Raw genomic sequence first — 12,361 nt, forward strand, 5'->3', positions numbered from 1 at the left:
GACATTTTTGTAAAAAGAGACACAGGAAGAAGAAAGTTTAGGCTTTAAAAGCTAAATTAGAGAAAAAGAGATAAATGCCTCTGACTTTTCCAGGGCACCAGGTAAACTAGGCTTAATGTGCTGGTTCAATGGTAGCTGCAAAGTAAATAGTTAACACGACCAAGCAAGGTAAATTACTTTAGTATCACAGCATGGAATACAGCAAGAATGCATTTAGGCAGCATTTCTTAAACTATTTTCCTCTGACTTCTCTTGACCCTCTTATTCATGTTCCTATCTTCCTCCACAACTGGAATTAAGATATTCTGACAGAAGCAACAATCTCACTCCTTCTCATATACCACATGAGCACAAGTGGAAGCCTTCAGGGGCCAGAGGGAGGACAGGAGGAATAGAACTTGGGAAACGTGGCAACAAAGGAGTTATTCCTACTAAATATTAACCCTAGTTTGGATTCACAGGTGGTACTTTTCAAGCCTATTCTCTATTTCACAAATCTACTTTGAAAAATTTTGGTACAATTCCTCACATAAATAAATAACTTGTCCTTTTTTTTTTTCTTAAACTAGTTCTTCCATGTCCTTCACAAATGTGCTGATATTTATAACTGTTGGTTAGCTCAAATTTCCCTGTGAAGTTAATAAAAAGGCTCACACTTGATTCAACTGAGAGAAAAAATGTAGTGGTAGTTTCAGGTATTTTAAAGCGTTTTAAAGATTGAAGGAAAAAAAAAAAGCATTATGAATTTGTGCTGTCGTGGTAAGAATAAATTACTCCTAAGTGGAAAATATTTTAACAAGCCTGGCAAAATCAAAGCGTGAAAGAGCTTACTAACGAGTCTTTCCATGGAAGTGCATGCCAAGGGAGGGGAGGCCTGAAATGAAGAAAATGATGGGATGCCTGGCTGACAAATGCACCAAAAAAAGTTACTGAACCACATCACATCACAAAACACACCCTTTGACAAAGACCCAGTGGAATACAAGAGTGGTCCAGTTCATGGAGCCTTTCAGAGAGTCCGCTTGCTGAAATACTTCAAGCTCCTTTCTTCCCTTCTTGCATGACCGATGACACAGCGCCTGCTACGGCACACAGCTCCTTTTAAATTAGCGTTCTGTTGCCACTTCTGGCACCAGTCCTTAAACATTTCACAACAAATAGTTACTCAAAGAATCCATCCGGTATGATTTTCAAATAGGGAAGTCTGAATGAAATATAAGGAAGCAGATCCTATTGCTAAACTCAATTAATTGTGCCTATATATTACCCTGTCTCTCAAATGCAACCCTTGCAAAAGGCCAGTGGTCAGATCGCTCGCTTAAGTTACTTGTGAAAGTCTGGCTCAAATGCTTAAGTATTCATGTTATTTTTGCATATGCAATGGCTAGTTGGAAATTACACTCGAAGAACCTCTTTCTCCTTTTAAAGGATTCATTTTCATTTCCCTGTTTTCCTGTCACACTCCATTGTTTTCTCTTTAACTGAAATACTGTAACCTCAATGAATACATTCTTTAATGTAGATAGTGTGACATACTCACACTTTAACGTGAGATACTGGTGCTGTGATCAACAAAGAATGACCAAAAGGAATGGTCACCACAAAATGAGAGACATGGAAGCAAAACCACAGAGGAAGCATGAAGTAGAAGATGAAAATTACTCTAAATATTTCAGTTAATAACTAATGGTATGATAGCAATAAGAACATGTTTAGTTGTCAGAAATAGATATATATGATTTCTCACTAAAAAGACAGTACTTGCCAATTATTATCACGTATAATGAAGCATGCCAGATACATAAACATAATTACAGAACACAAAGGAAAGGAAACAAAGTGGACTGATTTTTTCCTCCCAAGGTGATATGATATATCAATTCTGGTGTCAGATTTCACACTCTTTACCTGATTAAACAGTAAATTCCAGCACAAGGAATGATGTATTTTGATTAGATGGATACAAGCCTGAGGACTAGGATTTTGTGGTAAAGCCAATTACATAAATTTATGCATTCAATTCTCACTTTCACAAAATGGCAAAATTCTATAAAATGTTTGTAGATTGTTTGTTCTGCAGTTACTTAGACAAGGTAAATAGTTTAGTAAAATAACTGCAGAATTTAAGTCCACAAGAGACCTCAAACTGCAAAACAAAAAAAATTGAAAAAAAAATTCTTTACAGTTTTTAAAAAAAGTATCCACACATTTCCAATTGAAAGCAAGCTGTTTATTACACATATGCTAAACTTGTAAAGTTTAGAGCCCTCTTTGATAATAAATTCCTGTGGAGGAACATCTTTGTTTTCCTCTCTAACAGAAAAGAGCTATCCATATGAAGGTTTTGTAGAAAGGAATTGATGGTTAAAACTAGAATTTGGCAAATACACTTATCTATTGAGTGGAAAATAAAATTCTGAAAACATTTTCAGAGAAAAAGAATGATGGATTGTTTAATCTAAAAATTGGTTGTCAATCATTACATGATTTTGATGCATTACTTCATCCTACATCTCTTTCATTCCTTACATATTTTTGGGAGGGGTTTGTTTGTTTGTTTGCTTGTTTTGGTTAAAGACTGAGTTGGTCTGATGATGTAAAGTATGGTATCTTTGATATACTTAAGGAATAAAATAAATGCAGTCATATTTAAGGGCTGTATCTGTGTGAATCGTGCGATATCAAAGGAATAACGTGCTACACCATTTCAGCCAGCCAGGAAATACTTTATAGCTGGAAGAGAGTAATGCCAGCCAAGATCACATAATATGACTAAACTAAACCAAAGCAAACCTTCGCTCTGTTGTTTCCTCAAATTCTTTTTCCATTTTAAAGTCTTACCACCATTCAAGCCTCCTTTCTCTCCTTTCAGCAAAGAAGTTGGCAGAAGCCAACTATTCTTGCTAATGACAGCAGAATCAAGACTTCAGTCTCAGTTATAGGAGAAAATCTAGACTAGAGAAAGTGAAGAGAAGCGTATGTCTACTTAAATAATTCCGAAATATGGGTCAATAAAGTGGGGGGAAAGTCACTCTTCATCATTTGACTCCGAACAACTTAGTTCTCTCCAATCTTTTCACCTTCGGATTGCAAATGTTAAAATATAGGGCTACACTTGTCATACAACTTGATAAAGTAGTCTATTTATGTTACACTAACTTGTTTCCTATGCAAATGAAGGCAGTAAATCTTGCGAGTTTTAAATTTTCACTTCATGTTTTCGAACAGTTTAAGAAATTAGCAACTGAATATGTCCTTTTAAATAAGTGATAGTTTTTCAGCCACAAGTAGATGATAAAAAACATTAGTCTTCCAAATATACAAGTTAGCATACATTTCACAGACACATAACCTTGAATGTGAGTCTAGGATGAAATTTTATATTCCTTTCCCATGTATGTGAACAGCTCTCATTTACTTTAATAGGCCCCGTAAATTCACAGAGACAGTGCGGTCAAGATGAATGTGTTCAAAACTGAACTTAAAAGCAACATCATGCTGTCATCCTCTGCACCGCTGAAACAGAGCTTGTGACTGTTCCATCTGAATCTCATGTATGCATTTTGCACAATCATGCTCTTATCCCTGGTTTTCCTCTTCATGTATTTCATGAAAGTCTAAAGTTTAAAGTACATCACAAGAAAACTCTTGTTTTGCCATTTTTCACAATTTCAAGGTATACAGCACCCCACAAAGATATGGTTCTAATTCTAAGTGTTTTTATAAACCTAACAATTGTAGCATCCAAAAATTCCTGCAAAATTAAATTCAGATTTTTACCAACACCAATCACTCATGGCTACTAATTCAGCTACATTATCCTCCTGTTTTCCAGCTCCTGCCTTTAACTGCAGATTAAGAAACACAAAGATGGATTTAATTTTATTTTATATATTCGGCAAAGAGATTCCACAGTTTCCAAAAATAGAATTTTCATTACCTGGGAGGGACTGTGGGGAGATTTCTTGAACTTCTGGTGTTTTGGATTCAGCAGGCCATACTTGAGTTTCATTCTTAGCTAAAGGGATAAAGACATTAGAGAGTAATTGCAAAGCTGTATCTGCTCTGCTCTACTACAGATTTATTTCTGTTCCACTTCAGTCTCCCAAAGTAAACCAACATGGATGAATGTGGAAAGCTGAATACCTTTAGGAATGAGTGAACTTCCACTGTACAATCAGTACAAGCATCTATCTAGATATGTTAAATGCATGCATTTTTGGTACTGTTTTATTCATTAAAAGATTTTTACACATAAAATTTACAGCAAGGAATTTTAATGCCTTATGAATCATTAATTTCACAGTGCAAAATAGTTTCCAGTGTTTTTCATTTGTCTAGCATTAACAGTAAAAACACTTTTCAAAATTCAAAGATGTAATATAGTTCTAAGCGTTATACAAGAACAGTTTAATAAATTTTAAAATACAATGGAATTGTCACACCAGTCATGTCCTTATTTTCCTTTACATTATTTCTAACAATTACAGTGGTAGGACAATAGTCTTCTATTCCAACAGATATAAAGATATTCCAGCAGCAGATATAGGGAAAACTACGGAATAACACATGTGGTTTGTTTTTTTTTCTCACCGAGGAATAAGGCAATATATTTTGTGGGTTTTTCCTGGAGTACTACTCTTTTAAAAAAAACTAGGAACTTTTTTACTAAGTAAACAGGAAAAAAAATATTTTGAGAATTCAGTAAATATGATATTCTGTGATGCACTGTTTTGACTTTTCTAAATAATACAGAATTAGAATAGTTGCAGCATGTCAGCAAATCATAATTAGTCATAACTTCACACACAACATAAGCCTTATTGCATTTTATTGTAGTCATACATCATTCTCAGGCATCTCTGAAGGATATCTCTATAAATTTGGAGAATATGTCTTTCTGTCAATTGTTTTATACGTTTAAATTATTTCTCAGAGTATTTTTGTTTTCCAAGCAATGACTCTTCCCTGTTTTACACTCCTTTGAAATCCAGTAGTCCCTCGTGTGTACACCCATGTACTTCATGTTCTCTGGTAAGAAACACGTAGTAAACAGAACAGAACAAAACATTACTTGTCCGTCCTAGTTATTTTCACAAGGGTGTTTGTGTCATTTGCCATAAACAGTGGCTCCAAACTGGCATCACACCAGCTACCTATTTCACCCATATCAGAGCATTTAAATTTAGAAGTCCAAGTTCTACGCTCAGCCAACTGAGGAAGTTGGACATCTCTAGGACAACTGAAGCTACCTTTGTCTCTTTCCCCATCTTTTGCTCGCAGTCACATTCTGCCATGTTTACTGCGCACACAACTGAACCTTATGACCTATCTGAAAATCCAACATTGTTTCCCTGCAGAAAGATATAATTTTACTGGTAGAAAACAAAAACAAATATAAAAGTTCTAGATACTGCAATCTAAAACTAATATTGGAGGTCTTAAAATATGGTTTACTAAAAGTAAGGGGTATGAAAAACCTATTTGTCAAAATATGGTCTACTGAGTTTTAATGGTACCTTTGTTACCTGCACATCATATACATGTCAAAACCAAGCTAGTAATGATAAACACCTTGTTTTCCATGCTTACTGTTCAAAGAAAACATTAGTAATCAAGTTAATAATGTCATTAATTTTATCACCATGATTGAAAACCAGTAATGCTCTGTAATGTAAATACTGCAATTAAGTTTTTCCACTTAGCTTAAATTTTAAGTAGCTGCAGACGACGCTAACAATATTTGCCTGTCAAATGCTAGTAAATACTTCCAGATTCTAATATTTAAGTAGCTCAGCCTCAGTTCAATCATATTTGTACTCAAACAGATTGAAATATTATTCTACTGTGTGGCTCTACCCTTACACGCACACAATATCTTAACAGGAACAAGCACTGCTCTTTTCTCACTGCAAAGAAAGCCAGTCTGAGAATGTACCATGGCCAGCAATGGAGCCACAGAGTAAATTAAACAACACAGAAATAAGAAAGGAAAAAAATCTGACCTAGTTTTTCAGAGTTCAAATTAAGTATTAAGACTAGCCAAGCCAAAAAGTCATCAGCTCCAGAACTCTACTCGAGGGATCTGTGAAAGATGCACTGGGGGCATTATTAAGGTTTTTAAAGACAGCTGTATTATTTCCCACAATTATGCTATTCACAGATGATACACTAGTTTACAGATCTTAAACAAAAGCCTCAATTAATCTTCTTCCTGCAGGTTTCAGGCACATTCACAGGGTACACATAAAAGCTGTATTGAAATGTTCTAATTTCTGACTACCATTTTTTCATGGATTTAACTACAGAAAACAAATAAGAACCTCTTCATGAAACAATTTCTCACATATACTCAAGCCAGAACTCATATAATTAAAATTCATTGAAAATCTGGTCTTTCAAACAGACCCACAAACTTCCATTTTTAAAGACATATATTGAAAAGTATAACCTATGAACAAAATAAGTTACTTTGTAAAACAAAACCCCTAAGGACCATAAACATGACTGCTTTCCCTTCTTTCCTCTATGGATAAAGCTACTGCATATTCTTTTAAATGACTGCGAAATACCTTAAAAAAACAGATGCTTTAAAATGGGTGAGTTTCTATGAATCCTTACAAGTCCAAGCTAATCATTAGCTAAACATATAGAAAAAAGGAAGGTAAGAGAGAAAAAAGGACTTTTCTGCTTGCATACATGATCTCACATAGCTACACTTCTGATACCGCTCACGAACAATACAAGCTTAGTTCATTTCTACTTACCCATTTTTTTTCTGGATGCTTGAGGTATGTCACCTATTGTTAGGAGAGGAGGAAGTTTCTGCTGAGTTTCATTGAGACCTGGAACAATAAGGTGCACTACACAGAAAGATGTGTGCCATTAATTCCAGAAGAGATGAAAAATACACAGTCTGCCCGCTGAGATATGTGAGCAACTACTACTGAACCATTGTGAGTTTAGTCTGAGTACGTGGGACATGAGTTAGTTCTATTCAGTAATTTTCACTCCCATTTGGTGCTATCTCCCCTTTACACCACTCACTGTACTGCCACCATTTCACAGTTAATCAGAATTGAAAACAATTCAATATAAGAACACACAACCCTGGAGTACCGCGGTATCACAGATGCTGGGACATTCTGTCTGGTGGGCCAAGACAACTGAACACCAAATGTGGTTAGTAAGTATCTGTTCGATTCACATCAATACATTAAAACTCACACAAAGCAAACTTAAGCCAAAGTTATGTAGTTCTATAAAGTATTTCTATACATATATGAAGGACCAAACACCTTCCTGAATCCAGGAATAAATTGGTCACAAAGTGCATGATGCAGTGAGCCTTTCCTATCTATTTCAGGCAGACCAGTAGTTCACCACACTGAGCACTATATGACAGATTTTTCCCTGTTTTTATGTTCTAAGCCAATATTGTGTATTCTTATAGGTCCAACAAGAACAGAAAGCGTGAAACTGACTGGCTTAGGGGAAACAGTCATGCCCCAAGATCTAACATCAAGCTCTAATTGCGAGCAAGGTTATAATATACATCACTATAGCCTAACAATATTGGTACATATTTGTGTCTAGATGGTGTGTTATCATACTACCTTAAAAAACCCAAAAAGAACAATCCCTGATATCAGTAAGATCTTTGCCACAGAACTTGGCTTGAAGTATGAAAGAACTTCTTGGCTTAAACAGTGACAGTATCCTATTTTAAATACTATGACAATAAAATGATTCTATTTCCCTTAGGTTACCTCATCCTTGAACCATCTGTACCACCGTAAAATATTAACAAATACTGTCTGAAGCAGCTGCAAAATACCCTTTAATATGCAAGGCAATAACTATCAAGATTAAGAAAATTAAAAGTATTTTCAGTTCTAATTTTCAGCCAAAGATAAGGAAAAATAATAAAAATATCTTCTGTTCACCTAATATTGCTCCTGGCAGAGAAGAACTATCTGAAGTTTTTGACTGTGTCCGATTTTGAATAACTGTGGAGATAACACAGACATATTAGAAAATAATTTTTAAAAACACAAAACAATAAACAAAATCACACCTGAGACAAGCCACATCATTCTCAAAACCTTCCCTCAACTTAGTAATTGCAGATGAGGACACTATCCAAATCTTTTCTGTATTTACATTCAGTTTAAGAGACTGCAAACTGTTTCCTTTACCTCATCTCTCTTTTCCCTAGCATATGAGTTTTATATCCTTGGTGAAAAATAACATTCTATGCTTATGTTGATATATGGCCAGCTCCAGGCCATCTCATTACCCTGCCATTCAGATGTCTTCAAAAATAGGTGCATGTGAAGTAAACACCAATACAGTCATATTTTAATCGTTATTACTGTATTTTGCTTTCACACCACCCTCCAGTGTTTTCCTGTCCCTGAACTGTGAACTATCTCCAATTTGCTTGATTTTGTTACTTAAAACTATTCACCATACAATTTCTGTTAGCAAGTTTTAATCTGCAGCTCATTTTCTATCAGCTATCTTTAAGTAGTTAATTTTCAAAGATTACACTACTATGCTCCCTCTCACTACTAGAGAGAAACAGGCATTTCTAAAGGGCAATATGTTTAAGTCTACTGTAGATCTCCCTCTCCACTGACCACGGAAAGGAGAAGAAAGGAGTCTAAGTCAATGACATAGCTGAAGATACCCACAAAAAAGTTTGGTAGCATGAATCTTATCTGTACTGCTGCCCCTCATGCCTGACTATCAAGACATACACAGCCAGGAGATCAACATAACTGGACAATCCAGTTGGAAAAGAAAAAGAAGGGATACCAGCAAAAATCAGAACTGATTGGTATCCATTCAGTGACTCAACTAAGTCATTGTTTATAATGTAATGTAATAGCTCATTTTATTAAAAAAAATAGGTAACAGTTTAATAGTATTTGTAATTAAAGGATATGATAGTTTGTAAGGTTCCACCTGTTCTAAAAGGAAACTTTCATGACATTCACATCATCAGAATTTTTTTTTAATTTCAATTTAAAGTTTCTCTTGCAGAGCACAAGAATCAATTAAAAAATATACAAATTTACCTTGTTTGATTATTGTGACAGGGACCAACTTCTTATTATCACGCAGGGTAAGCTGAGAGAAGAGAGAGAAAAAAAGCCTTGGGATAATTGCCATAATAGTAATTGAACTTTCTTAGTAACAAAAATAGAGGGCTCCAATCCAATACCGCGCCCGCCCCAAGTTAACACTGGATACGGCTCTGGCCCTAGTCACTGAAGGTTACACTATTGCTTCAGTTCCCATGGGCTAGTGTAGTAATATTGCATTTTGATCTTTTTTCAGCTTGAGATGCTTTGCTTCATAAAAACACAGTATCTGACAGTTTAGGAATCCCCAATCTTTTTTTTTTCTGTTAAGAATCTCTTGAGCACTCACTGGGGAGTAGTCCAGAAAGCTAAGAAAAGCTGTAATTTAACTACAACAAAACATCTGAAACATATGCCATTACAAATCTGGTCACAGGATATAATTATATTCTCAGGAGAAGTACATTTAGAAAACAAACTATTCCAGAACCAGGTATGAATTTGTAAACTATCAGCACTCTTGGGTGCATAGTCTGCTTAAAGTACATTAACTTAGAGTCATTTTACTGTTTCCAAAGTATAATTGGCCAGCCACCCATGTTCTTCTCATATTTTTATGCTAAATACTTGGATGTTTTTGCTGTTCACTTGTCTTTGACGTAGATTACTTTTTGCCTAACTGTGAATCTTTTCCAGCATTTTGATACCACGAAAATAAGCAACACATGAATGGACCCCACATATATTAGAAGGAAGAAAACAGCTGACCCCAAAGATTATAAATCAGTATTCACTACCACTACCACACACGGGTACTAGGAACAACTTCTGAAAGCTTAGCAATACATTCAGGTGATGAGAGGAGGAAGATTGTAATGCCAGCAATATAAAAATGCTAAATATGTTAAAATTGGATTTTTTTCAGTTATATCTGAGTTACAAGAAAGAAACTAACTCAAGCGATTATCTCTGTGTTAAATGTACACCACTAAAGTCAGAATCAATTAATGTTCATTTTGCACTTCATGACATCTAGTCTACTTCATGTGAAAGAATACATACATGCAAATGCAGCACTTGATGACAAAGATTTAATTATTTACCTAAGGATAACTATTTTTGCCTTATTCTAAATATTAATAAAAAGCTTTAAAAGCAATGGCTGTGTACACGTCAAACACATACCAAAGTCTAAGAAGCTGGAAGAAGGCAAATCACAGCACGACGGCCCTTTCCTCAGGGAAATTGATGAAGGCTGCTTATTCTATGAAAGCCATTACTTTCTGCTACCTAATAACATTTTTGTATTGGCATGAACATGGTTTGAAATTAAGTGGAAGTTTCAATCATTGTCATTAAGGAAGGATACAACATGATTTTTTTTTTACTGCTTACTAATTTTCCTTTATTTTTAACAAGGTTTACCCTTCTATTTTGCCTTCCAGTGAAAAAAAATGTGTTGCAGATGATCAGCTGTTGAAGTAACCCTGCCATTCACATGACTAACAAGTGGGATGAAATGCATTTATCAGGAGGTGTTCATTTTATTGAATTTCTCATCAGGACCCCTACAATCAAACAAATAGCTCTCAAGTTGTAGTGAGTAAATAAATATATTAAAATACATCCAAAATTTAGTTCTTCACTCAAGAACAAATCATTATGAAATCTGTGTTTTGCAGCTGCTGTAATTACACTGCTCACCTGCACAAATCTGCAAGTACTGCACTTGAAATCTACCAGTGTGTCGTCAATCCTCTCTTTCTCAGTCTCCAAAAAGTGACTACTGTAGATATTTCTAGGTCTAATATAATTTACTACTTGGACAAACTATTTCAGAAACATCAGCATATCATCTGTAGCAATGGCACTATTAACTGTATTTTCCAGATAGAGAATATAAAGCATATAGGTATTAGGAACATTAGTTATTAAAATGCCTGTGGCATCTCCATGAATGAAGGAAGATGGAAAATAAGGGAATTTCTTAGTTTCAGAGGAAAATTAAAGATGTAAGTTATGGTATAACTCAGGCATCTTAACTTCTGACCATATACCTATGGCATATTGCATAAAAGACTGCAGTTCTCAGACAGAATCACAGAATCACAGAATGTCAGGGATTGGAAGGGACCTCGAAAGATCATCTAGTCCAATCCCCCTGCCGGAGCAGGATCGCCTAGACCATATCACACAGGAACACGTCCAGGCGGGTTTTGAAAGTCTCCAGAGAAGGAGACTCCACAACCTCTCTGGCATATGGCAACATTACTTCAAAAGACACTTGTTCTTTCTGCCTCTCTTATATTCCAATACTCCAAAAAGCCACAAATAACTGGCATATGTGTAAGAGACTCCTCAAGGAAGCCTTAGGGTCAAGGAAGTATTAGGGTCAACCTGGATGGGGTAAGTTTTGGAAGAGCAAGTACATGTTCTTCTAGAGTTTAAAAAATGATAGAAGCTAAAAGTCCTGGTTTTTGGCTGGAAAAATATTGAGGAGGACCCCACCTTTTAGACTGAAATTACAGGAACCTAATCAGACAGAAGAGGAAATAACTTTCTGCTGCATTTTCTCCACCCTACCACCCATTGTTCATGCAGGGAAAAAGAATGACTACCCCTAGAGCTCTCCTTTTCTTCTCCTCTCTCATTAGTTGTAGCTCACACAGCCCCAGGAGCTTAGGCAAGCTTAAAAGATGAGCCTGCCAAAAGAAACACAAGCCGATATGTGGCCGATGTTGAAAGGGCAGAATTACTACATGGATTGGTAATGTTGCTTTAATAAACAGCTCTTAAAAATGTCTCCTTACAGAGAAGAGGTAGAACCATGCTGATATGAGCTAGTGGTGTCTTTGGAGCAAAATAAGGCACAAACAAAGCTTGGCCTAAATAACACTCATTCTGGCTTTGTACTGATGATGTGATTGCACCACTGAAACACACCCCACCTAATACTGTGGAAACTGAAGTAATAACGTAAACTTAAGAGTTGGCCACTATCTGCTTCCCAGCCTTAGTTTTATGACTTTTTGCACCACTAAAGTGAGAATGATAAGAGAATTTTTAGAATAATCTATGGAATGTTTTAGTGATATTTCTGTGGAGGGTGATAAAACAGTACTGCTCTGGAGCTATGCCCTGTGAAGCTGACTAAAAAGACTAGATGTTGGCTCCAGTCTTCCTTTCATGATTAAGCTGTGCAAATACTTGGAAAAATTGTTTTAGCTCACTTTCTCAGGACTTCTCTTGCATAAATAGAATCTCTGCTTCCA

General features: G+C 35.7%; 1 protein-coding gene across 1 annotated transcript in view; it reads right to left on the reverse strand.

The window, feature by feature from the left end:
- Positions 1–12,361, reverse strand: part of ABI3BP (ABI family member 3 binding protein) — a 160,824-nt gene that overhangs the window by 94,534 nt on the left and 53,929 nt on the right. The window contains exons 7-10 of the mRNA XM_068417343.1: positions 9,084–9,135; positions 7,947–8,009; positions 6,768–6,863; positions 3,941–4,018 (exon numbers count right to left, since the gene is read on the reverse strand). Coding sequence (XP_068273444.1) covers positions 3,941–4,018; positions 6,768–6,863; positions 7,947–8,009; positions 9,084–9,135 — 289 coding nt within the window. The remainder of the gene's footprint in view (positions 1–3,940; positions 4,019–6,767; positions 6,864–7,946; positions 8,010–9,083; positions 9,136–12,361) is intronic.

The sequence above is a fragment of the Nyctibius grandis genome, chromosome 23 (genome assembly GCF_013368605.1).
Source record: "Nyctibius grandis isolate bNycGra1 chromosome 23, bNycGra1.pri, whole genome shotgun sequence".
NCBI lineage: Eukaryota > Metazoa > Chordata > Aves > Nyctibiiformes > Nyctibiidae > Nyctibius > Nyctibius grandis.